The sequence below is a fragment of the Harpia harpyja genome, chromosome 14 (genome assembly GCF_026419915.1).
Source record: "Harpia harpyja isolate bHarHar1 chromosome 14, bHarHar1 primary haplotype, whole genome shotgun sequence".
In the NCBI taxonomy this organism is placed as follows: Eukaryota; Metazoa; Chordata; class Aves; order Accipitriformes; family Accipitridae; genus Harpia; species Harpia harpyja.
Genome location: NC_068953.1, coordinates 25,888,226 through 25,915,301, shown reverse-complemented (window position 1 = coordinate 25,915,301; position 27,076 = coordinate 25,888,226). Strand labels below are relative to the sequence as shown.

The 27,076-nt window shown below is 35.4% G+C and overlaps 1 protein-coding gene across 2 annotated transcripts in view; it reads left to right on the top strand.

The window, feature by feature from the left end:
- Positions 1-27,076, top strand: part of EFL1 (elongation factor like GTPase 1) — an 80,341-nt gene that overhangs the window by 52,361 nt on the left and 904 nt on the right. For both annotated transcript variants that reach the window (XM_052808431.1, XM_052808432.1), the window contains exons 16-19: positions 577-708; positions 2,601-2,748; positions 8,492-9,495; positions 14,372-14,556. In XM_052808431.1, coding sequence (XP_052664391.1) covers positions 577-708; positions 2,601-2,748; positions 8,492-9,495; positions 14,372-14,556 — 1,469 coding nt within the window. The remainder of the gene's footprint in view (positions 1-576; positions 709-2,600; positions 2,749-8,491; positions 9,496-14,371; positions 14,557-27,076) is intronic.

The window sequence follows — 27,076 nt, the reverse complement described above, 5'->3', positions numbered from 1 at the left end:
GGAAGAAGAAAAAAGAAAGCATTCTTCACAATAAGAGTAATTAAGCACTGGAGGAGGTTGCCAACAGAGGCTGTCCAGTCTCCATCATTAAAGGTTTTTAAAACTTGACTGGACAAGGCCCTGAGCAACTTGATCTAACTTTGAAGTTAGCCCTGCTTTGGGATGGAGCTTGGAGTAGATGACCATTGGAGGGCTCTTGCAGTCTAAATTTTTCTAAATTTAAACCACCAAAAATAAGTCTGAGCTGTACAAAGGATTGGATATATTAGAAGGGAAAAAAGTCCTCATGTCCTTTCTGTTCTTCAGAGTTATAAACACGCCTTTTTAAAATACAGAGGGAATGCAATGGGAACTGTGAGACTAAATATCAAATGTCACACCAGAGACTTGAGTACCCAGATTATGCACAAATATTTTAACCTATTTTATATGAACAGTGAGGAATTTTTGAATCTGATTTTTGTAATTACAATAAAATCAGCTTTTTTTAGCTTGATGATCATGTCTTTAGTCTCATTTAATATGAAAGTGAATGATTTTTTGTTGTTTCGCTTTTCTTTTTCCAATTTCTGTTAGGAATAGGAGGCCTGCAAGATTTTGTGCTAAAGTCTGCAACACTGTCAACGTCGCCAGCTTGTCCACCATTTACACCTCTCAACTTTGAAGCTACACCGATTGTTCGGGTAGCTGTTGAACCGAAACATCCAAGTAAGTTTAAAGGAGAATGGGAATGGTAACGCAAATTCAATGTGGTAGCAATGCAGCTTCCCCCCCCTTAGTGATTTGGCTAGTTTATGATCTATCCACTGAATCAGAGATTGACCCAGTATAAAATGAATATATATGTTGCCTAGAGGGCCATACTTTATTGCCCTTGTGAATTCTAGCTGGCTAGCTCATATCTCAGTAGGTGAGGAGATACAGAAGAGCTTGTTGTGCCCTTTATGGTGAGACTTAGCTGTTCCACAAGTAAGACATTATGTGATGCTAAAGGTTCAATATTCCTTTACTGTGAAGATAAGTATATTTTTGGGTTTTTCACTTCTGCTGACATTCTTTTATGCTATATCATTAAGCTCGTGGTACAAATTTGCAGTACTGCTTCTAACTGCTATCTCCCCCAACCCCACCCCCAACCAGAGAGTAGTATATCTCTGGCTATATTTGAATTTCAGCCCAATTTCCATTTGTTGTTGTAGTGTTAGTAGAACCAAAATAACTGGCTTTCTGTTCAGTTACAAAATACTTTTAACACTAATATCACATGTTTTTTAGAAAGCAATTGGACAGCTTAGCAACTATTTGTTGACAAGATTGAAAGTCTTTGTTCAACTGTGTTGGCCATGTGAACTAACACTCTGTTTTTTCCACATTCTGTTTACTTTTATGTCTGGTTTTCAAGGATACTTTTCTATTACACCCTTACAAGCTTAGCATTAAATATACAATATCATATTTCTTTTAATAGTCTCCAAGTGAATGAGAAGTTTAATGTCACTCTTCCTTCTGAATATGAATATGCATTCCTAGAAAGCCTGTGGGTATTCTTTACCCCATATGTAAAATAAGAAAAAGGAATCATAATCAATTTTTTTAAATTGTATTAATTATGAAAGGCTGCTGACATGAGGTGTTTATGCATAGCTTTGATGTAATCTAGCCAAATTTGACTCAGCTGTGGTTGTAGATGCTCCATTAACTTTAAGGCAACTATTTTTAAACACCTTTGTTTTAGGGACAGCTGTGTTTTGTTTCACTGAAAAGCTCTCACATTCCTGATTTTTCCCCTTTTCAGGTTGTAATAGCATTAAAGCTTTTTAGTGGCTTCCAGCTAGTTTAAATCCTTCCTGTGCTTCATTCACTCTTATGCCTTCTAAGTAATCCATATGGAATCATTTTTGCTTTTATTTCAGTAAAGTTATCATGTTATTATTTGTGTCTTTGGAGCATTTTAAGCATTAGCAATTTACAGGTTGCTACACTTAGCCATGAAAGATTGCAAAGAAATACAGTTATTTACTGAAAAATTACTTTAAACAGTTGTAATAAATAAGAAAGGTTATATCTCTTGATAATTTGGAAAATGAGGAGAGAAATCCTGAAATTTTTAATCATTCATATCAATAACATTCAATTTTTTTTATCAGTTGTGAGCTGTTCATGAGCTGTTCATGAGCTGGAGTTAATTGTATATATGAACCAAGATAACGTAGTCATAGTCAATAGCTAGCTTGGTATACTAAACCTATTGTAAAACTATGTAAAACAAAAATGTGCAATCCATTCAAATGTGTACCATGGTTATGATTGTATAATGTGAATTTTATCATCAGTACATAAATTCTTGGTGACAAATTATGAGTATAGCTTATGTCTTCATTTGCTGCTCTTAAACCATACCACTCTTTGTGACTCATAAGCAGACATTTGCCCACAGAAAGACCTCGGAACTTCGCTGAAAGTTTTTGAGTATTCCTAACATACGTATTTGTGTTTAGCCTTCCATAAAAATGAGTGTTACTGTAGCTCACTTTAAGTCTATCCTACTTCATGTATTCCTTCTTCAGTATTATGTTGTTAATAATACCTTATTTTGCCAGGTGATATGCCTCAGCTGGTCAGAGGAATGAAGCTTTTAAACCAAGCTGATCCATGTGTCCAAGTTTTAATCCAGGAGACAGGAGAGCATGTGCTAGTGACAGCAGGAGAAGTTCATCTTCAGCGTTGCTTGGATGACCTGAAAGAAAGGTTAGAGGGGCAAGGAGGAAGAAATATTTTTAGTTCAGTAGGTGTCTGGTGTATTTCTTTGTCAGATGCATATCTTTTGATTTATATTCTGATAAAATAGAAGCTTCATCCACCAACAATTTTTACCACTGGATCATAAATGTACCTCTTTGTAGCTATAAAATTACCTGCAGTTGGGCAGAAGCCACTAGCTCATCACTTCTATACATCTTATACACCTTTTGGGCAATTTGTAGAAATGATAAATTGCAGTAGCTTCAGGAGTCCAATTAAGAATGTAATGTACCATTTGTACAAAGTAAAAACTGTGAGGGCAATCATGTCTGATAAGTGAACTCTCAAAAATTAGAAAGCACCAAGACCAAAATTGTATGTGCACACTCTATCCCGTTCCTTTGCTCTTCACATTGATTTTTTTTTTTTTTTAAAGTGTTGATCTGCTCTCTTATGAGCAGTATCTTCTGCAAGCATATGTACATTTAGTATCTTCTAATGTTTCTTCAAATGGTAGAAGAATGGTTGTCTGAAACAGTCCTTTCCTAGAACTTCATTTACTAAAAAATTTCTGGTACTTCTGTACGCATGCATTTACTGTCATTTTTTTTTCTAAACCAAAATGCAAACCTGATGATGTATGGTTGACTGTCTTCCTTCTGTACCCATATTCATTCCGGTTAATGTCAGACAACAATCACTTCTTATGGAAATTAGACTGGATCACTTGTAAAATTAGTTGTGTGCTTTAATGGTTATCCTCATTACAACTTAGTGCAACGCATTTTTACCTCTTTTAAAAACATAGTATTATTTATTGATACACCTCACTTGAATGTAATGTCTTAAATAGAGCAAAACTGGTTGCACCTGTCTTCAGTGGCAGTTTGCATAGCAAGATGTATAAATGCCTTTATTGTTGGCATTGCTCAAAACCTGAAAAAAAAAAAACAAAAAAAAAAAGCTATATGATGGGGTAATAGGATTATAGTGAGCAGCTAGTAGAAGTCCCTATATTTACATTCCTAACCTTTTCTGGTTTGGCTTTTAAGAGAGCTATAAACTGTCAAGAGTGACCATTTTGTGTTCCTTGTATTCCTCAAGAAAATGTTGTCAGTGTTCCAAACTACCAAAGCACATAAACACACTGTGCTTGTAGCATCGTAAGCAGAAACTACGTACTAGCTCGTGGGACAAGAATTGTCCTTTCCTTCTGTCACCATTTTGTGGAAGGAAAAGTGAAGAATGGAATCCCTGTCGTGCACCATGCCTCATGGATTCCATGTGAGTGCTGACAGTAGTAAACTTGCATCAGTTAACTATTAAAGTGTGAGGAGGAAAAGTTGTGGTCTGAAATGTTAGTTGTATTAGCTCAATGTGTGTTTCTGTACAAATGTTTAACTTCTAAGTGGACATAGTTTGGAATAGCAAATTGTGAACTAGTGATCAAGACAGCGTGTAATACCCTTAAAATGTGACCCACATGTTTTTCCCCCAAAATATTGGGAAAGGTTGTTCAAAATACTTAAGTCACACTTGAAGTAGTGGGGCAGGATTCTGATCTTAGCATCTATCATTGTGTCACCTGGGTTTTGAAGAGTTGACATTTTTGGAGTAATAACAGAAACTGAGGAAGTTCTGCTGAGTTGAAACTACACTGAATTGTCTCTGTCAAGATTTTAATCAAACTTTTTCAAAGGCACATATTTAATTTTAGCTTTCCCAGTGTGTATTTAGAAAATTATGTTCAAGTGATACTTATTGTCAAAGATGTGAAGAGACATGGAAAGAAATAAAAGATCAGGGTCATCCATGTTTATCTAAATGATTAAATATGGATGTTCTGCTTAATTTCCCTAAACTTATTTTTATTTTTTCTTCCTAATTAGCTCTTTTTGAATAGAGTAATAAATTAGATCTTTTGACTTTGAACATTTTATTTTCTGCATTTTACAATAGAAATTTTTAGAACTTTCTGTCCAAAGAGCATTGCAAATACTTAACATGAGTGGATTAAATTGCCCTGTTCAGAATGACAAACAAAGAGAATGAAGATGGTGGTGGAGTGGGGTTTTTTTTGGTTGGTTTTTTTTTTTAGTATAATACAAGTACATGGAAAAACTGCAAAAAGGACAGGTCTCCTGGTTTTAAGTCCCATGGAGATAAAGCTTACAATTACATTTACTTTTCCTCTGCAACTTTTTTATCACTCTGCAAAATTTACCAGAACTTAGGAAATTTTGGTTAGTCCTCTTGTTGTAATGAACCTGCTTAGACCTCATGAGTGGTTAAGAAGGATACACAACTCTGAACTTTCAGTCTGTCGGATAAATGTAGTAAATCATTCTTCCTTTTTTCTTGCCAACAGTCACAACATTTGATATGCCTGAAATGTTTCAGCTGACTTTAAAGCATCACTTTATATCATGAAACTGTTATAATAGTGGTTGTCAGACTAAAGGACAAAATTATTTCTGTTAACTTAATGCTGATTGCCTGAGTAAAGCAGTGCTTCACTTCCATTTTCTGTATAATAACCCTTGGCAGCTTTTATTCATGCTTAGTTGCAACAAAAATCCAGACACAATCCTAGCTCAATTTTATTTTTTTCTTCGAGTTGCACTTTTCTTGGAGTTTAGACTAATAACTTCTAAAATAATCTGGTTTAGAGCAATTTTTGATGCAATTAATGGTACCTCATATGAAGGTTTAGTGCAAGGTTTAATAAAAGGGGGTTTATAAATACCAAGATTACCAATCACAGAAAAATAGAGTTGAAGTTAATCATCACTGTTCCCAGACTTGTGAAGTATTTTGAATAAGTTGCTTTAGAGCTTCTAGGTCCATGTAGTCCACAGTGCAAAAGACAGAGCCTTTGGGTGTTTCTCAAAGTTTAAATTAGATAGATTAAAACTGATAAGTTACTTTGAGCTGTGTTTGCTTGGGTATCAGTATTTATGACTTCAGGTGGTGGTAGTTGTGGTTGTTTTATTGCAGGCAGCTATTCAGCTACTAGCTTTCAGCTGTAGGTAGTACTAGTTGAAACTGAGGCTTGATGCAGAGTAGTAGCTATTCTAAAACTGAATACAGCAAAATATTTCAGCTTTAGAATGAGATAGAGCTGAAGTATGAGTGTTCCTGAATGCATTGTATTAGCCTCACAGATGTCCATGCAATCATGTAAGTAATTAATCCTTTAAGTCATGCATATTGGAACATGATTTTTGTTAATTTTGGTTTTGAATGTAAACTATAGCAGCATCAAAATCTAACTGCACCTCTTTTACAGGGGTCAGTGACTTACCTTTATCCAAAAACTAACTTTCTCTGTGTATAATAAAATAGTTCTATATAAGCATTCATTAGCAGGAAAGTTGTATAAACAAAGGTAAATAACAACTGTGCCTTAGAAACAGGTCATTCCAATTACAGTCTTGTTTTCTCCATGTGTTTTAAAAACTGAGCCTAATTCAGATGGCAGTATCAAACATTATTTTTATACCTTCATACCCAAATGATAAACCAAAACCCATTGTCCTTTGATCTGGTGCTAGCTTGCTATGCCACAGGCTGTAATTGTAGCAGTGAGATAATTATCAGTAGAATATAATTTTTATAGATTATATAGCTAGACAAAGCTGTTACAAATCTTTGAAGACACAGGATTACCATTTTACCAGTGGTAGGAATGTTTCATTTCCAAACAAGGTATTTCATGGGAGATTTTGCTATTGTTTTTCCCCTTCAGATGAGGTGAGAAATACAGGCTATTTTCCAGATCTGAAGGGTAGCTTTCAACATTCCTGTATGTTCAGCTGAGTTAAATCCTGAATGTATTTGAACAAGATGCTGATTATGTGCACTTAATAAGCATCCATTTCACAGTTCTGAAAAAAAACAGGGTTTTGCCATGGCACCATTGGCAATTTTCAGCTCCTGTGATTACAGTAAACAGATAAAATACCACACGGGATATTTTGAAGTCATAAAGTTGTACTTGAAGATAAAACAGGTGATCCTTTATGAATAAATACAGAGTTGTTTGTTAAATATATGAAAGAGCTAACAAATCTGGCACTTCCTAGCTGGGTGGTAAAATAACACATTGGCATACTCAAAGATGTGAAGCTTTTACTTTTAGAGTGTTTTAATCAGTAGTAATTAATTTTCCTCATCCTGTGAAACACCTTTTAAAGTGTAGTGAAAGTTTTCCTGCAGAGTACTCACTTCAAGACAAATAATTAATAAATACAAACTAATCTGAAAAAAAATTGCTGTTGGTTAATAGCATTGCTGCAAACGATATATCAGTTCCTTAATAATCACATTTTATCACTGTTATAAATACCAATACTACAATATTGTTGAAACTTCTGTCATTTTGTCTTATTGTGGTCTGCTGTACTTGGTTTTTCCTAAATGTTTTTGTTTCCAACACAGGTTTGCTTCACTGTGTAGGGTATTTCCCAACTTAGCTTAAAAGAAAAAAGAAAGCTTCTTAGGTTGTATCTTTCAACTCTTGACCCAAACTAATTCTTTTAAAAATTGCTAGCACTCTTGCAAATTATTTATAGTTAACTATAACAGGCTGAACTGCATTGGTAATATTTTTTTCCTTTCTTTTGGTGTGGAAAAAGACCAAAATCTTTACCTACTATCTCGTATCTCATTTTATTTTGTGCTTTCTGTGGTCCTTTAAAGGCAAAGATTGAATTTACCTTTTCTTTATTAGTCCAAAAATAAGATTCATCCACAGCATTACAGATTTGTTTTCTTCTGTTAGGAAATTTTATTATCTTTGAGAATCTTCCAATATAAACTCTTCTAACAGACTGAAAAGTGTTTAATGACCTGAAATAATAGGGCTTTCTGGTATAGAATTGATAGTTTAATTTTTGTCTGTAGTTAATGGTCAATTTATTTTAATTATCTCCCATAGTTTCTTTTAGTTATGTTTTAGTTTTGTATAAAGCTGTACTCACATAAGTAACTTTATATAAAAAAAAAAAATTATCACTTAATTTTCATTGAAGCTACTGTACAATATAAAGTTACTTGGGATGTGTGAGGGAGAGGGATTGTGTTTTGCTTTATAGCAGAGAAAAGGCTGCTACTAATGACAAGTCTATACAGGAAATAATTAGCTGGCATAATTCTATAATGAATGCGTCCCTATCTGGTGATACTCAGGAGTAGCTATTTCACTTGAAATTTCTTCCCTTCCTCCAGCCAACTTAAAAGCTTTCCAATGTAGGCAGTCATTGCTTCTACCTTCAGAGTAGTGCCTTGTATATTTACATTTGTTACAAGATCACAATTATGAATGATCCTTTAGGTTTGCAAGCAAAATAGTGGTTAAGGCTTCCACTAACTAATCACAATATGAATTCACCAGGGGCTTTTTTTCCCTACATTAATGCTCCTTCTGCTTCTGTGCTGCAGTGCTAGTTTCATGCACATGGACAGCACAGTATTGTGCAAAGATTTGAATACAGAGGCACAGCTTTTTCTTCTATTTTCATTGGTTCCTTTCCAAATCTTTCTGAAGACATGAGAAGCAATGCTTCTTTTTTGAAGTATATAAGGTTTTTAAGAGCTTGAATTTGAAATGCATTATCTAGTAATCTGTGTTGCAATCAGATTTATTCATGAACATCTGTTCCATGCTAAGGCCATTGCCCTACCTGCCACCCCCAAGTTTAAAAGTATTTTTTAAATTTTAAACTAATTTTTCAACTTTATTTTATAGGTTTGCAAAGGTACAGATTAGTGTATCAGCACCTATTATACCATTCCGAGAGACAATAACAAGACCTCCAAAAGTCGATATGGTGAATGAGGAAATAGGAAAACAGCAGAAAGTTGCTGTCATACACCAAACAAAAGAGGACCAAAGTAAAATTCCTGAAGGAATTCAGGTTGATTCAGATGGGCTTGTTACAATATCTACTCCAAATAAACAAGCTACTCTCAGTGTAAGAGCAATGCCGCTTCCCGAGGAGGTAACTCGACTTCTTGAAGAAAACAGTGACTTAATTCGAACTATGGAGCAACTCAACACATCTCTGAATGAAGATAAAAAAACCCATGAGATAAATCAGAAGACTTTGGATAGGATCAAGGAATTCAAACAAAAGTTGGAGCAAAATCTGCAGGGAAGAAAGTGGAGAAATGCTGTTGATCAGATCTGGTCATTTGGACCACGGAAGTGTGGGCCCAATATTTTGTTATATAATTTTGAGGGCTATAAAAGGTCTGTGTGGCAGTGCCTTGGGAACGCTGTGAAAGAAGTAAGTAAATACAGAGACTTTGACAACAGCATAGTAAGTGGATTTCAGCTGGCTACGCTTTCAGGTCCAATGTGTGAAGAACCCCTCATGGGTGTTTGTTTTACAGTGGAAAAATGGGAAATAAATACAGTTGGAGAGATGCTGTCAACTAGCAGTCAGGATTCAGGGGAGCATGATGCCGTAGAACATAAACAAAATGAAGATACTACTCTAACAAGTGGTTGCACTGATGAAGTTTGCAGTGTGAATGAACACCAGGACAGCAGTCAAAGTGTTCCAAAATCACCTGAGAAAATTAGTAAACACAAGGGAGAAGTTTTACTTGCAGATTGTTACGGTCCCTTCTCTGGACAACTGATTGCCACCATGAAGGAAGCTTGTCGTTATGCTTTGCAAGCAAAACCACAGAGGCTTATGGCAGCAATGTACACATGTGAAATTATGGCTACTGCAGAAGTTTTAGGTAAGACAGACAAAATAAACCTTTGTCAAGAATTTGCTTTCTGAGTTCCAAGGTGAGGTTTTATAAATTAGACTGACTCAGAAAGTATAACTTGATTAAAAGTTTTGTCAGAAGTTTATTTTATAGTTCTCCAGTGGATTTGTACAGTGACTCTCTGATGCCTGTAGTATTTATACTGTTCTGAACGAAAATTTAGCATTCTTCTTGCTTATCTGAAACATATCTTTAAATAGCAATGGTACACTTTTTTGGAAGTGCAAGATACAAAATGTTGCCTTTTTGTGATATCAACTTCAGTAAACATGAATATCAATATTGTGCCTCATTATTAAGCATTAGTTCCATGAAGAGATGAGGAAACCTATCCTGTTTGTAAAATGAGTGCGCAATCTTAGTAACTGTCGTTTCAAGATGTTTTAAGTTAATGTAATAATCAATATAGAAGTAAAATCAGGAAAATGAGAGAATATTAAATTATTGTTACAGTCCAGTTGGTAGATTATTTTTCTTTTTAGTAGCATCTGTATCCTTCTGGTATTCAAGTTGCTCACTTTGCAAACCCAGTGCATACCAAATTCATGTCACTTACATTACCTTACCACTTACACCTACTTAAACTTGTTTTAATGACCTACTTTACAATAGTGCTTAACTTTCCCTAACATTTGTTCTTGGAGTTTTCCATGGGAGTTGCTTGCACACTGAATCTGATCCAATGCACCAAGGTTTTCATTAAAACTAACTTCCATTGCACTTAAGCTGTCAGCAAATTTACTTTGACTATACTAATCATGACAGAAATTGTAGTATATCCTACATACAATAATCAAAGATTTGGTTATTTGTTGTAAAAATCTCAGCTGTTGTGCACACAAGCACAATGATAGCAGTTATACAAAACAAATGTACAAAATGTACAATTGTGTGTAGGGAAAAGAAATGCCTTTGAATGTACAATTGTTTTGTACAGGTGCATGATCCTGTTCTTTTCTGGAGGTACTCTTTAGTAGGCCTTGTAAAAGGTGTCCTGCAGTAAGCTTATTAGCACATTACCTTAAACTACAACTTACTATTGACATAGAACTTCTGCATTTTGAACTATCTTTAATTATATGTTAATATGTAAGAATGCCTATCAGAATCAGACTTCATAGTGTTACACACTACTGTTCCAGGAGCACATTAACGCAATACTTCTGACTCTCTATGTCAAACTATAAGCAAGATACCAATTTTCAAACAACAAAAACATTGTATAAATGGCTGTTTTCGAAAATACCCACTACCAAAAAAGCATGATTGTTTATAGTGATGTAATTAACGTGCATTGCCTCATCAATTGTGCCATAAAACTAAATGGAAACATGGCTTTCTAATGCATATATCTATATATTTAATGAGTGTAATTTAGGACTCGGGCATACAAGCAAATTAGTCCAGTCTAATGAATGTGAGTTGTGTGGTAATAACCATGGACATGCACTTGGTTCATTACAAATTCATGGGTTTAATTTTTATTATGGAAGTTTAAGCTAATAAATTGCATCCTCATTAGGGGAAGTGAAGAGTATGCATGCTATCCAGTAAGACTTGGCAGTTGATGTGTGATAAACCACTGGCTTTTGTAACTTCATTCTTTCAGCTGGTCTTCCATACATTGATACCCAGTTTTGTTTAATATATCTTCACATTAATCTGCTTGTTTTGAAGATGTTAGCTTCTGAGAAAGCTAGTTCTTCTATGTTCGTTGTCTCAGTATATAAAGCTTTTTCCATCAGACTTTTCTGGCAATGAAAATAAACTGGAGCTGAGGAGAGGAGCAAGGAGAGAGGAACACAGAAATGTGTTGCAAGCTTACACGTGTCCAGTGTAACGGGCCTTGGGTTTAGACTTGGGTCCTGCATACACCCAATGTTTTCCAGTAGGTTATACTTTGAGCATCTCATTCCTGCAGTTAGTTCACTAGAAAAATCCATTTTTACACGCTCCTGCTTTATGGAAGTTCTATGTAAACTGCCAAAAGCTGAAGAATAGTCTGAACTAGTATCACATGTTTAATTATTATTAGCTTTTGCCTGTTGATATTCCTACCTTTTGAGCTCTTCTTCCCTTCTCTCTTTTGTGTTCTGGAGACTGAAAGCTAGACTCTTTTCATTTTGCTGATGTCAGTGAAACTCAGCTGGGAAAGGACTTTACCAGACTCTGTTGTAGCTTTGTTTTTTTGGATTTTGATAGCAATTGTTATGTCTTTTTTTTTTTTTTAAATAAAGTTATTAAAATTTTAGATGACGCATTTTAGGGGGCAATTCACATCAATTCATAGTATTATCTCTGGCTCAGTTGTGTGAGTGAAAATGTGGAGATTCCAAAACAGAAGAGCAGCTCCTCCTTTCCTGTTTGCTAAGTTTATGGTGACCCCTAGGCTCTTGCAAATGGTGATCCTGTTTTCCTTCCACGGTATTTCTTTCCAGTCTGAAGCTTCATTTTTTTTTTTAGTATGCAGGGAATGCAGAAATTGTTTAGCATTTGCACTTGATGCATTGAAGCATCCTTCAGTAAAGTGGTGAACAGGACTTAAATATTTTAAGGAGTTGGACTTAATACATATTTAAAGTGAGCCTATTATGCACAGACTTATTCTGTATGTTGTAGCACCTTGAAGCTGTTTTTGAAGTTGCAAAGTAACTTGTTTTAACTATTTTGAATAGGAAGATCTTACAGTATTTCTTGGTGATTGGTGCTGCTAAATCCATTCAACTAATTAGTGTAGAGGGAGAACCAGTATTTCTTCAGTGTACTGCAGTCTGCTCATAGTGGTAAAACTGAAGACCTTATATAGCTTTGTGACAGCATTAATTGAGGAAATACTCCAGACTGCTTGGATGAAATACATGTAGCTAGAAACCATTTAGTAAGCTATAAATTGTTTTCTGGCTTTTATATTTTCAAAGAATAATCTTCAGTGAATTATGGCCAGAGTATGTGAATCTAAAGTGCTTTGTGATAAATGTTACCTTACTTATCTCATTAATATGTGTGCAAAGTTCTCTACGTCCTACTTAAAACAATTACTAAAATAAATATTTTGAATTATAACATTAATAACCTATAAAGTGGTTTTGAACTTACTTGCTTTAACAAATGGCTTTAATATATACTGTGTGGTACATACACAGTATACGTACAGTGACCATGATGTGATGCTCTTTTGCAATGGGTATGTTTAAACTTGCATTTTAAAGCAGTTACTGAATTGTGAGCTGCACTGAGATAGGACCCTTTCATATCCGAGAATTTTCTGGACTCACTGAAATTTCCATAGACTTGAAATGGCTTAGTTATATTAACAAAGGCTGTACATGCATGGCAAGCTCAGTGACTTATCTTCAGAATGCCTTAATCTTTTTGTGATTTTAAATACAGAATCTTAAGTATTTCCTCAATTTCTTCATGAGCAGTAAGAAGACTATCATGCATAGTACAGGTGAGGTTCAGTCAGAGGAACAGTGAGGAGGTCCTGGTAGTGGCACAAGCGGATAAGATTATCAGTGATGATAGAAAGAACACTTCAACCCACATTTTGTTAGAGAACTATAAACTCTGAAATGATTGGTGCTGAGCTGATGCTTCATTACCTGCATCTGACAGGAAGATTTAACTGTACTAGCTATGTGCTTGTGCTGAATTTCCTGAACAAGGACCAGATTCTGTATTTAAAAAATAAAGACAAATAAACCCACTCCAGCATTTCCTCTGGTATCCCACAAAAGGCTTACAGTATATATGCAAATCAATGTACATGGCTATAGTATTTAATAATATCTTTCTGTCAACTCAGAACAGGTGGCAAGTATTATGAAGTAATGTGTATTTCTAATTATTTCCAATAAGAGTCAGGTTTGCCCAGCTGTTTAAAAGGTAGCAGTCTGCATGCATGTTTTTTCAGTGCAATATAATATAAAATATTTGAACCTCTTAGAAATTGATACAAACTTGTTCTTCACGGCAAGGTACTTTTCATTTGACATCTAATAATAACTATTCACATTTGTAAATGAAGGCATTCCTAAAACATTTTTTCAATACATAGATTTTCTTGTTTTTATTATCTTGATCAACACAAATATATTTGTTAGTATTTTTCTGTAGAATACTTAGCCCATAAGTATGCAAAAACATTTTAAAAAATTAACTTAATGCCTACTGTAAAGTCAAACATGGGCGTTTTTACAGCTGTTTTAATGATATATACACTGCATTTCAATGGATTGAATATTAATTTGGGAAAGAAAAGTAAAAATTATCGATGACTAACTTAAGACTGAATTAATTAAAAAACTAATTGAACATATTAAACATAATAAATATGTAGCATTTCAGATAAACTAGTTTTCCATGATTAGAATAGCACTGCAGTATCTGGGACAAGTACCATATAGGGATATGGTGATCCAAACAAACTTCTAAAAGTAGCTGACATATGATTCCTGAAAAACAGTAATATTTCTTAATAATGTTTCTCAAATATTTGATGGTAAGAAATAAAGTTAGACACATAATCTGTCAAAATGCCCTTTAAAAAATAGCCATATGATTGCATAAAATGCAACTAGTGCAAGCATTATCTAGATCCGTACAGTAATAATAATTTATTAAACGTTACTCATATGGTTCTGCACATTGTAATGGCAGAATATGTTGTTTGTTTGAATTTAATGGGTCCACTTAATTGATACACTTACAAGGAAGAATTTTAGCCAAAGAAGTTATGTATTTTACTTAATGCTGAAGTTTCCTGAATAAATATTTATGTATTTCTTTTCATGATGCAGAATATAAATATACTGGTAAGCTCATTAAAATTATGTCTTTGCAGGTCGCGTGTATGCTGTCTTGTCCAAAAGAGAAGGCAGAGTGTTACAAGAGGAGATGAAAGAGGGGACGGATGTGTTTATTATTAAGGCAGTCCTGCCAGTAGCAGAAAGCTTCGGTTTTGCTGATGAAATCAGGAAGAGAACTAGTGGCCTGGCCAGTCCGCAGCTGGTGTTCAGCCACTGGGAGGTAAAAATATCTATTCACTCCATCTGGTTTGGTGATCTATTTCCTGTAGATGTGGCAGACTGGAATAATAAGTGGAAAAGGTTAAGTTTTGGTCAAGACATTTGATTAATTCCTTTCTGAAATGAAGAGGAAAAAAATAGCTTTATATTAGTCTTATTTCCTTTTATAGATACACTGTTCAGGAATGTATTTATATTTTGTTTAGATGGGATGCTTTTTTATTTCAGTACAAAGTAAGTCCTTCACAAATGAAACGGATTCTTCATAAATGTGTTTTCCTGAATTTTATGTGCCTTTTTTAATGAGTTCTCTGGTAAACTTGTTTGGGGACTGGAAAAAAAAAAAAAACACAAAACAACCCCAACCTACCACTAATAGAAAATGTAACAATAAATCTAATGCATATGAAAGTTAACCTTTAAGGAGTTAGCAGACACCTAGGTATTTTTTTTTTTGTTCTTATATATTCCAATGCATATTTTGATACTTAAAGGCAAAGGGAATAGATTTCGTTCTTTCAAAATTGAGTCTGGTGATAGTAAGTAGAGGTGTCCTCAAAATCATTCCCTTTGGTCATCTTTGTCACTTAAAGAAATGAGGTGAAAATGAAGGTGTAAAGGAAATATGCAAGTGGGAAAGCTGATAAGGAGTGTCATCAGCTGACAGTGCACTGTATTTTGTTCCTATGATGTGGATAGTAGGTCTTCAAGGAGAAATATAAAAAGCTGTAAGTCAGAGTTCCTTGTTCAAGACAAACAAACCTGCATTGTAGGCTTCTCTGAAGACTCCACTGAAGGAGCTAAATATGGGTTCAAGGGCAAGAGTTAGTGGGTATAAGCTTTTCACATGAAATTTTTAGAATAACTGAAGTCTAGGTTTTTCTGTTTGAGTGTGGGGTTTTTTTGTTTGGTTGGTTTTTTTCTCTTTAGTCAGGTGTTCCTTTATTTGGTGTTAGGACCATAGCAGATTTTTGAGGTCAGTAATACTCCATGCAGTTGCCAGCTATGGTTTGTTTACCACTGTTTCTGTCCGATGTATGTGCTGTTTTTTCACGTGGTGTGGATTCTTCCTCATTTCCTGTAGCTAAATTGTCCTAATAGGTAGTATCTGTTAAATATTTCACTGGCAGTATTTCTTTGTTAGTAATTTTAACTGCTTTAGGAATTTTATGTGGATGCTAATGGAAAAGGAGGATCTCTGCAAACCAGCCGAGTCATGTGTTATCAGAAGAGTTGGGAATCGTTGACATAGCACACTTGGAAAAGTACATTATTTTTTCCTTGGCAGTGGTACCTTACTGGTGTTAGAAAACACAGTGGACCAAGGACTTACCTTTCCTCCCTCATTACTGATTCATTTAATTTTCTTGTAACTAAGTCTGACTTCACAGAGAGCCACGGAAGGGAAAAACAGAGCTACACTGAATGAAAAAGAAAAAAAAAAGGCAACCCTCCATAGATGGTATATACACAAAAAAATAGATAAAGCAACAACTTTTTGATTATAGGGATCTAGGTGTAAGCCAGTAACAGATTAGGTACCTCAAACCAGTGAGTGTTGGCAGTATTGCATACAATAGTCTTGTCAGTTTTGGATGTTCTCATCTGAAGTGCAGCTGGTGAGGTTTTGTGGCTTAACTGGTCTTTTGTCTGAACAGCCTCTTGATATCAGTGCCCTAAAGGAATATCAGTCAGAATGACGTTAATTCCAGCTAACCATTGTTTTGTGCCAGTTTCTTTAGGATTTGTAGCTACTGTGTGCTCCAATACTAAGCAAAAACATAAAAACCCCTTGCCTCTCTGACCTTCCCTTCTATCCCCAAACCTCAATGTGTATGTTCACTCTGTCAGATGTTACAAATTTCACATAAGAAAATGTTCACATGAAATTATAGATATGTATAGGAGTGGGAGATTTGAACAACTGTCAACATTTTCTAAAATTGACCCTCAAGAGAGATTGTAATTACAGCTAGTATATTACAATGCAGTGGTAGTAGGAAAAAAGATTGTGAAGCCAGTCACCTTTCCACTTGGCAAACCTGTTGGTGGGGAGGGTTGGGTTTTTTTGTCACATTGAAAGTCATGCTCGCATATTTTTGTGACAAAATAAGCCTTTTACTAAGCTACTAGCAATGTTGGCTCTGTGCAGCGATGGCACAGGGAGTGCATGCTACTCTCACATCAGCAGAATTGCTAAATAAATACAATTTTCAGAATCTATAGTGGTGGTATGACAGAGAAGCCAGAAAAAATAGTTTTGTGTCTCAGATCACATAAGTAATTTGTAGAGCTTTTATCTGTTTCTTTTTCCTCTTTATATTCTGCTAAAAACAAAACAAAACCCCCAGATTAATAAAAAACCCTGTTGGGTTTCATCAGGTATTAGGCATGACTTTGACATTGCTACATTACTGATGAGTTATGATGGTAAATGTATATACATGATAAACAACAGCATTTTATTTGAATCCTAATTATTTAATTTATCATTGTGTAAGATAATAGGATGTGAACTCTCTCTGTGTAATCTTATGCTATTTTTTCCTTATTGCTGAAAATGGAAAGGGTGTGTGATAGCTACTTAGTTTTGTTTTGCTTTTCCAGTGTTACCGAGTGCATGGTTGCTGCTTTAATTACATACTATCTAAACCCTTCCATGACATTCTGAATGAATTCTGTGTTAGTGGTGTTTTCTCACTGTGCTCAGCTCATTAGCTGAGTACCTGGGACATGTATTCCTCTACACAGATTCCTTCTAATGTATTGTTATCCCCATTTTATAGATAGTGGAATAGACACTTCTTGGTATTGTTAAACTTTTAAACATTTAATCTTATGGAAATCACATGCATAAAGTATGTTTGAAGAAATGAGGTTTGAATTAATTTTTTTATTATTCTTATATTTCATTAATATGATCTGTGGACTATAAACACAGGAAGGTCAATGATAGAGCCTACATTTAAATGAAGCCATTTTGGTCTCTGTGGAAATGAAATTACCATTTTTTTTTCTTCAGTTAATGAATGTATTTTGTATAGTTCAGAGTGCTCCAGCCCCAGGGGATGGAGCAATACATGTATCGAGGTCTATCTTGTCAGATACTCCTTTTTTATTAATTTCTTCTGTCACGCTTATACAATTTATTCCTGCCTGTAGAGGACGGCACCAAATAACCATTAGTGGGAGATTTCAGTTTGGTCCCAGTTTAAACAAATTAATTTCAAAAGTCAGCCAAGTATTTTCTTTTATGATATCCCTAGGCAAATGTTAAATGTATTGGGTTTACGTGGCCATATTTTCTTAGATTTCAATATAAACTTTTTTCTGAATTCTTAGTTTAAAGTATATAACTTTGGGATAATTACAAACTCCTTGTATTTTTTTTTAATCCTTGAATTAAAACATCTTCAGTTAGTGTATGTTTTTGCCTGAGCCTGTTTCCTTTGTTCTCTCAATTCTTGCAGTTACATCTTTCACTCAATCATGTCATTTTATCTTAATCATAAGGTTCTTTGAACAAGAAGGTATTTGTGATTGCACAATGCTTAGAATAATGGAGCTCCAATCCCATTTCGGAAGTCTGTGTTATAGTAAAAAAATAATGCATGTGGGTCTAGTCAGATGCTGACTGAATTCGCAGCAAGTGTGGAAACTGTCAGACATCTACTAGTTGTAAAGTTGTGAAATGTATAGTATTCCTGTTAACTTGCATCTTTTAAATTGCATAATGATTGGCTGTTAGACACACTTTTATTCTTTGGGGGGGCATGGGCAAACTGTAAACACATGTTTAATCTGAATTCTTTTTCAGTATCCCTTCTAAGTAGAATAGTGTCTAGAATATGCTTTAGGGCTCTGGAGAAAGGTAAGAGAAGGACTGCATGTAATAATTGGTAGGAATATGAGGCATTCTGAATCTGGAAGTTTTATATTCTGAATTTTAATTTATTCCTTTCAAACTGTAAGTCATTTTACAACTCGGAAGATGAGGGCTTAATGTAGAAGTTGCTGGATGAGATTGTTAAGCCTGCATTAAACAGGAAGCAGACTAAGGTAATGAGAGAGACTCTAAGAATCTGTGAATCTGTACTAGGTTTGAACTGTAACTTTACATACATCATTGTGCCAGTGACAGTTTAGGCATGTAAATGAATTCTAGGAGTAACCTGGAACCTTTCAAATATGGAAAGCACGTTGTATTGCCCAGGATATCTGAAGCTAATTAAAATAGTAAATAAAAGTGGTAGTGGTGTGGCTTTAATTTTCCCTTTCAATACATGTTTCTTAAGTAATAGGAAAAAATGCAGCAGTAGAGCCACACGTCTCCTTTTTTTTCTTTCAAATTCCCAAATTCCTATTTGTAGCTACTGACTGAAGTCAAGGCTAAAGCTCTGCTGTCACTGATTGAGACACAAACAAGGATGATGCTCTTGAGCCGAAATAAACTTCTATGAGTTTATTTTATAACTAAATGTGTAAATGTTCATTATTACAATATTTATTGGAAGAGGAGTTCCTCATATCTGACTTCAGGCATTTTAAAGCCTTGGCCATCCCCTTTATATATTGTGAATGGGATCTCTGAATTATGAAATACTGTTGGATGTTCATTTTATGTGTAGGGAATCTACGCTCCTAATGCATCTCTGTACGTTAAACATCTGAAGTTTGACTGCAGGTTATTCTGTATCCCCTTAAACCTCCTCTCTCTGAAAGAAAACAAAAAGCTATGAATCTGATACTTTTTTGGATTTTTGAAGCTTTTGGAAGATGGCTATGGATATAAAATAAGTGAACTTTACTTTTGGGTTTATAACTTCCATCTCTCTTGCTTGCTCTCTCTTTTTTTTTTTTTTCCAGTTGTATTTTTGCCAAACATTGTAATATACAATCCAGAGCTGTTGAGAGAAAATACTCTGAAGGAATACAGAGAGAAATAAAATTGGGAGGTTTTTTCCAAGTTGGTTATGAAGAGAGCAGTCTGTTTTCATGCTTTCTTTTAAATGCCTGTATAAAAGTAGATATAATAATCTTGAGAAGAAGATATATTGTGGCTATTTCTTTGACACATAAGTTGGTCTATATTGATGCAAAGCAGCAGCATTCTGTGAAGCCAAGATTTGGCTACAAGGTAGTCAAACAACTGGTAAAAAGGGAGGCTGAAAATTAGTTGTTGGGTTTTTTTTTTTCTTTCAGGATGTGGTATAGAGATTAGCTATTTGTAAAATAGGCAAGCTGTTACACAAAGTATTTGGTACAATGTGAGAGTTTGTGTTTTAACAAAATAAGTGTGACTTGTTTTTATTTTGAGAATGTTTATGTGTAGGTGCTTCTGTAAAATTCTTTAGCATATTGTAGATATTTCTCCTCCCACCCTCTGCTGCTTAATCCTCATCCCCAGCATGATGTTCTGTGGAAGTGTTTCAGGTGCTCAGCACTTCCCACAGTCACTCAGTACGCCTAAGCAGGAAAGGAGGCAATATCTGCTTTCCACTGTGGTGGAATGGGCACAGCAAAATGGAGAATTTGAATCTGCAGAGAGAATATTCTCTTCCTTTCTGAATAGGAAGCATTTGGGGGCTGTAAGGGTTTACGGAGGAATAAGATACCTGTTATGAAAGGGTTTTTCACTGTATAAAACCAGTAAGACCCCATAGTTGGTTAAACAACAACCAAGAAATGACACAAACTTGCAGAATCTTTCCTTGAGATTTTAAGTTGTGGTTTCTTTCAAGGACAGGCTGAGATCCTGGCTGCTTTGAAAGCAGAATGGCAAAATTAGTAAGTTTTTACCTATTCTTCAATTGTATATTGCTGAGTGAAAGTATTTCAGCGCTGTAGTACAGAAATAGCTTAAGAAGTGGTATTCGGGCTGCTCTACATTACAGGTTGTGGGAGCTCCTAGTCATATGCTAGCATCAAGCTGTTTTACCTGGAGTTGATGGAAAGCAGCTGTTGATGTGGAGATTGCTTTTAAAGTTGCCAAATGTCATCTTGCAACACTGCTCTAGGATCTATATTTTCTTTCACATGGAAGTAAGGAATGACTTGGAAAACTACCTGTCAGTACAGGCACGAGCATGGTAAGTGTTAGGCGGTAGTGGGCTGCCATACTGCCAGCACTGCTTTCCAGACTCTGTAGCTGGTTGGGTTAAATACAGGAATTAGCCAGACACTTGGGTACCTTTGCATTACACTGTGTGTGAAACTCAAGGAAGGGCTTATTTACTGAGATAATGGGTCTTTCTGGATCTGAGGTCACAGGAGTGTAGTCAAGAAATTAGCCTCTATCCACTTTTGAGATTGTCATCTCCTCCCTGCTCTGTTCCACATCCCAAAAATGTACGAGGCACTGTTTAGAGCCCACCCCAATCCACCTGACCTCAGTCTTATTGGGTACCCTGCCTGGTGTTCTCTGTTCTGGAAGCACGCTACCAGTATCCAAATGGCCTTGCATCATTTGGTTATGTTCAGTACAGAAGCACTTTTACAGCATTACCCAGCATATTACTGAAAACCCAGCAGGTAACACTTTTTCAAGGTTACATTTCACATAAAACTCTGCAAAGTTCTATCATTTTACCTGAAAGGTAGAGGTAATTTCTATTTGATGGGGCTGCTTCAGACATCTAAGACATGCATATCAGCTGTACCCTTTTAGTTGCATCGTCTATGTCATTGCTAAGTGATGGGCACCATTTGAACCATGAATGTTCTTGAAGTATCTTTCTAGCATCAATTTTTCTAAGGTAGAAAGGATTGTGATACACCAAAGCCCGTGTCATCTTTGAAATTGTGCATAATAGTTCTGAAATTTTTTTTTGAAGAACAACTTCTGGCATAATGTTTTTCTTGGCACGCCAAGGGCTGCTTGTGGTAGTGCCCAATCACACTGAATTTAGTGGTTCTTGGGATTTCTTACTAAGCAGTTCATGAGGGCCATAATGTTGCTTGCTGGTCTTAAGATCTTCATTGGACAATGTAAGACTGCTCTTTCTATTCATGGTCGAACTAAAGAATTTTCCACACTGATGATATTTGTCTCAAAAGAAATTTTCTGTCCTCATCAGGCAGTAAGGACCAGTAGGGGAAATGCTACTAGGAACATGGCTGTGTTCCCGGATTTGTCTGACCTTTTGGATGAACTAGGCAGATCCCTTCTGTTTGCTTTTGATGCTTCCCTCAACCTTGTTTTGCATAATTAGGCTGCCTTAGGCAGAGACTGCTTCATACCATCATTTTGTGAAATACACTAGACAATGGGACACAGATCACTATTGGAGCCATCTGGGTGCCACTGAAATGCAAATAATAAATCATCCTCAAATTAAGGCTTAAAATTCCAATTCCTCTCGAATTGGAACTGATCTGTTCTAACTCAAATCTTACTGAAAAGTTTGATTAGCTTATATAATCATTTGCAGAATTTAGTACATATTGCATTGTCTTCCAGCATTAACATAGTACACTCATAGTGTTTGTATTTTTATGGATTAATTATTACAGGTATTCAGATTATGTCTCTGATAAAGATACAGGCATTTATTGTTTGAATAATTAATGTGGAAGTTGTTAGGCTAAAAGAAAATGACAGCTATTTTGCCTATGCTACCCTGCATGCGGTTACTGAAGTCTTATGAGACTTCATTGTTTGGGTGTGTTGGTTTGAATAGTTGTGACATTTAATGAAACATCTTGCTTTAGAATGATTTCTTTTTCTCAAGAACACCCTTGCACTTACAGTATTTGAAGTAATCTATACACTTCTTTTGAAATACCTAATCCCAGCTGACTTCGTTATAAACAGTGTTTTATTTATACCTAGAGTGGGCTCATAGTTCTGCAGTGAGCTATGGAACACACTCTTCAGCATGTATTTGACTGTTTCTTTTCTTTTAAGTGTAATGGCATTCTAGTGATTTGTTTATAGTCATACTTTAAACAAATTCTATCACCCAAGACTTTTATAAAGTAGATCAATGAACATATTGTTAAACAATACTATTAAGGAACACTTCCATCACTTAAGAATTGCATTTGCAATAACAGATTTAAGAATTGTATCAGCTGCTGTGCACTAATGCATTTTACTGTATTGCATTTTGTATGGCTGCATTTAGAGAAAATACTTTTTCTCTAATAGAGTAAATGCTAGTCCAGTGATCCACTACACAAACCTTGATTTATAATTCACTTTTTGAAAGGAATTGTTTTCAGAAGAACCATGGGGATGTAGTGTAGAAATATTTGGTTGTGTTAACTAGGAAGCAGTAGCTGTCTTGCTGCTTTGTCATGCATGCTTTGGAGGAGTAATCATGTCTTTGTTCTGGGCTGTTTGGAGTCAAGGCTGCTGTTGTCCCCATCAGATTATTCTGGTGTTGAATAATAAATAAGCATAGGCCAGTGGCTAGTTTACGCTGTTATGAAGAAAAATTCCCAAGTCCTAGCAAAAGTTCCCAAAGAAAAGGTACACTGAATTTCCCAGTTATCAGATCACACACAGTGTGGTGGTATTTTAAAATGTACTTTACCATAATGCTAACGATACCATTACGTCATTAGTTTTGCAGTGTCTTTCTCCTAATATTGGTTCCTCTTGACGTTACACTGGGGGTATAAACAGTTTGGCTGTGATAATTTTCTTGTCACCCCTGCTCAGTGGTTCCCAGACGCACATGGCACACAGGCAGAATGAGAGAAAGGCGGACAAAAGACCTGTGATAGAAGGTTAACTGAGTCACTTAAAGTTGCTTGAGTCACTTAAAGATTTTTTTGGCTGTGAAAGGCATGTTATTTTGAATTTCCAGTTCCGTTTTGATTGAATTTTTTGTTTAGGAGTGTAACTTTTTGAAAAAGCACTGTTAAGATGCTATCACATTTCTGTTTTTAAAATGAATCTTAGGCTATATGGTTTAGTTTTGTACTGAAAAATTAGTATGCGGAAACATCTGAATAATTTTAAATTAAAGATGACATGCAACATAGGATAACATTTGCGGGTGTCTTTTTCTGCTTTGATCCTGTGGATCTTCCAGGATCCACAGTACATGCCCTCTGTTAAATGGCTGCATCGTATTCCAGAAGGATCAGTCCATTTAGAATCTAATTAATCATTTAGGACTTTATCCAGACAAAAACTCAATTTCTGTCACAGATTCCAGAGTCATCCCTATGTGGTTCCCATGAATACAAACAATAGCTCAGGGGCTAAAAAGCTTCTCAGCTCTGATTCCAGGAAACCCAGACCTACCATTCTGACAACTACTATTGTAAGCAAATTGATGACAATGCTTTTGGAGCATTATACGGAAACGTTTTTTTTTCCTTTTGCTTGCTTGCACTATATTAACAGAGTATGGGGAATGATGGATGCCACCTGCTATATGCATTTACTTTGATTCATTAATATGTTGTGAATAAAAGAGGGACATGATTCTATGATTCTATGACAGTCTAGTCTGTGCCCTCACCCTCACCTTCACTTACAGAATCAGAACTTTTAAAAAAGAAAACTTCTGACTTTTTTTTGTATCACTGTGTCAGTAACACCTCTGTGCATTTATATTAGGGTTACATTAACATGGCTATTTGCTGACTTCTTAAAGGAGATGCACAGCTGATGCCCCAAGTTCCAGCTGACTCAGTAGAACTGTCTTCCTCTTTCTCATTACTTACCATGGTGTGGTAATACAAATAGTGTGTTCTAATTAACCTCATCTTTTGCAGTGTGTCCACACCATTCAGATAGGCATGATCCTCTAGCAGAAATTTTCAGATGCCATCATAACTCGTTCTAGAAGCAGTATGTAGTGCCTGAATTATTTAGACAGGTTGAGAAGCAAAGCTAGCTCCTGAGGTGGCTTTTAAAACCCAATTTGTGTCCCTTTACAGTGCTGTTCTGCATCATGTAGCAGTACAAGGTTCACTCAGGATTCTGTAGCCCCGTGCTGCAATAAGTTTGCAGGTTTACCCTTGCTGGCTGCTAAATACTAAATAGTACATACATTTGAGCCTCCTGTTATGTCGGCTTTCCTGAGAGCAAGAGATACCTGTTGAAGCATAAAGAATTATTATCAGTAGAAGAAGTATCCAGTGCAAAACTTCAGTTAACAGGAGTAGAACAAGTCTTTAATAAATTCTTGAAAGAGCCAGTCTGTCAAACCTGGGGATTTTTTAAAGCATCCATCACTGCAGTATTTAAATATTACAGGTAGATTAGATCGCTAAGTTCAATTTTGTATACTTTTGGACTCCTCTCTTGTATTCATTCTTCAAGAACCACTGTTTCACTGTTTTTCTCTGAGCGTAACTTCTGGGTGTTAGATTTCTTGCTGATGTAAAAAAAACTTCATCAAAGGGGATAGTAACAGCCTTTAAAGTTATCATAGTTTGTACCTGTATAATCTCCCTCAGCAGTACAGTCTGGAGCAAATCCATTGAGCATGAATCACCTTTTCTTATTCATGTGTTCTTGGACTTTGAAATTTTTGTTTGTTCAGCTCTTAGGCAGATTATGAATGGGGAAGTCCATGGTGTTTTTCTATCATTAAGATGTTCAGTATGAACATCACTACAACTTCATCAAGTCAACATGCAATTTTTGCCTGAAAGTTGGGAAAATCCCAGTAGTCTTCACTGCCTCTTTTCTTTATTTCTAATGCATAAAAGAATGGTAAAATTTTCAAGCTCTCCAAGAGTGAGGACCATTCTTTTTGTATTGATGTAAGCTTTAAGTTTCTAGGCATTGGTTACAAGGCACTATACAAGACATCAGAACGGGTATGACTCAGGCAGATTCTTCTATGGTTAGACAGTCCTTCTTACTTTCATGTTAAAAATAAATGTAGAAACATTTGGAAAGCTAAGTTTTGTACTGTTTATTTATGAGCTGTGCTTGCTTTTGGTTTTCAGCCAGACAACCCTGTGCATAGTCATTTCCCACCTAAACAATTGAGATTGGATGTTACTTTCAGCACGAGTAATATTCCACTTAATTTACCAGCATTGAACCTACAATGTTAACCTGATACAAAATAGTCATCTTCTGCCATAGTCATTTTCCTAACTCCCCGTAAAGTGTAATTTGTTTGATTGTGTTAGGTGTTAAGATGAGGTATTAAATTAGGACTTTACAATTGTTGATGTTTCTGGGGAAAATTGTCCATCTTAAGCCATCATTTTTTAATTCCTGTTCTTGCTAGTTTGTGTAACTTAAATAAGCATTAGGAAATTTTGCTTAGTTTGAAATATCATATGGCAATTAAAAGTATTTGTCGGAAGAGAAGGTTTATAACACTAGGCTAAAATTGGTAGTTTAGGGAAGTTTGTTCCCTCCTTGTCAGTTATTAATGTTAGTGCTAGTATTATATATTTCAGAAATTATTATAGAGTGATGTCCTCAATTATTGTCACAACTATCACGATTCTTACAGTAACTAAAACTTGTCTGCACTCCTTTTTCCATGAGGATTTTGTTTAAGAAATGGATATAGTATTACCTTTGGGTTTTTTAGTAAAAATATATTACCTGTAACTGCATCTTGTGAGGAAATCTATAATCATTTAAGTGAAAAAAGTATTTTTGAAATTTGCCACAGAACCTGAGTAACATATATGGTCAATTTCATTCCTTCCTAATGCTCATGTTTAGCATTCTTGGAAGGTGACCTTGTTATTTTTCACTAAGTTCCTTAGTGCTCATTAACTACAGTATTTTTTACTCTGTTTTATGGTTAATTGTCCACTAATAGGATGGAAAGTTAAACCTCAGGACTAAAACCCTACACAACTTTGGTTGGTCACCCAGACATCAGTTCACTAAGGAGCATTTCTCAGATTTGATTACACATACATGTTATATGAGCTTAAGATTTGATGATCACACTTGATGACTTAGTAATTTCTCGTGCCTGCAACAGTTTAACATATGAGTAGAACTGAGTTGGATTCTTAGGAGCTTAGAATTGGCGGGGGGGGCGGGTCTCCTTTATCTTTAGGTCTTAAAACATTTACTTGGAAAGTTAAAACTTCTTAAAGTAATATGAGAGTCACTAACAGTAACGGAATAAACTGTTATCTTTGGCTAGCTAATTAAGCATTAAGCCTAGAATTTGTGTGAAATCTACATAGTCCAAAGGTAGAGAGTAAATATATCTTCAGACTTTCTTGGGGAATTAAAAATGTTGTAGCTTTGCTGTGCAGGATAAAATGAGGAAAGGTTTTAAAGACTTTGTAAGATAACTACATCTTTGACATACTGTCTATGGTAGCCTGAGAAGTGTGGGGTATATAGGATGAACTGAGGATAAAGACATGTCCAGTTATTCTCTGATCGTGTTAGATCTGAAATCTCTTCTAGAGGAGGGCCCCTGAGATATTAAGCTGCAAGAACAGCTCTGCTAAATAAGTTAGCACCAGAAATAATGATTTTTAAACCATCTGTCGAACTCATAGGGATTGAAGAATGTCAGGAACAGAAATAAGCAGAAACCTTTAGTTCTTATAAATTCTAATAA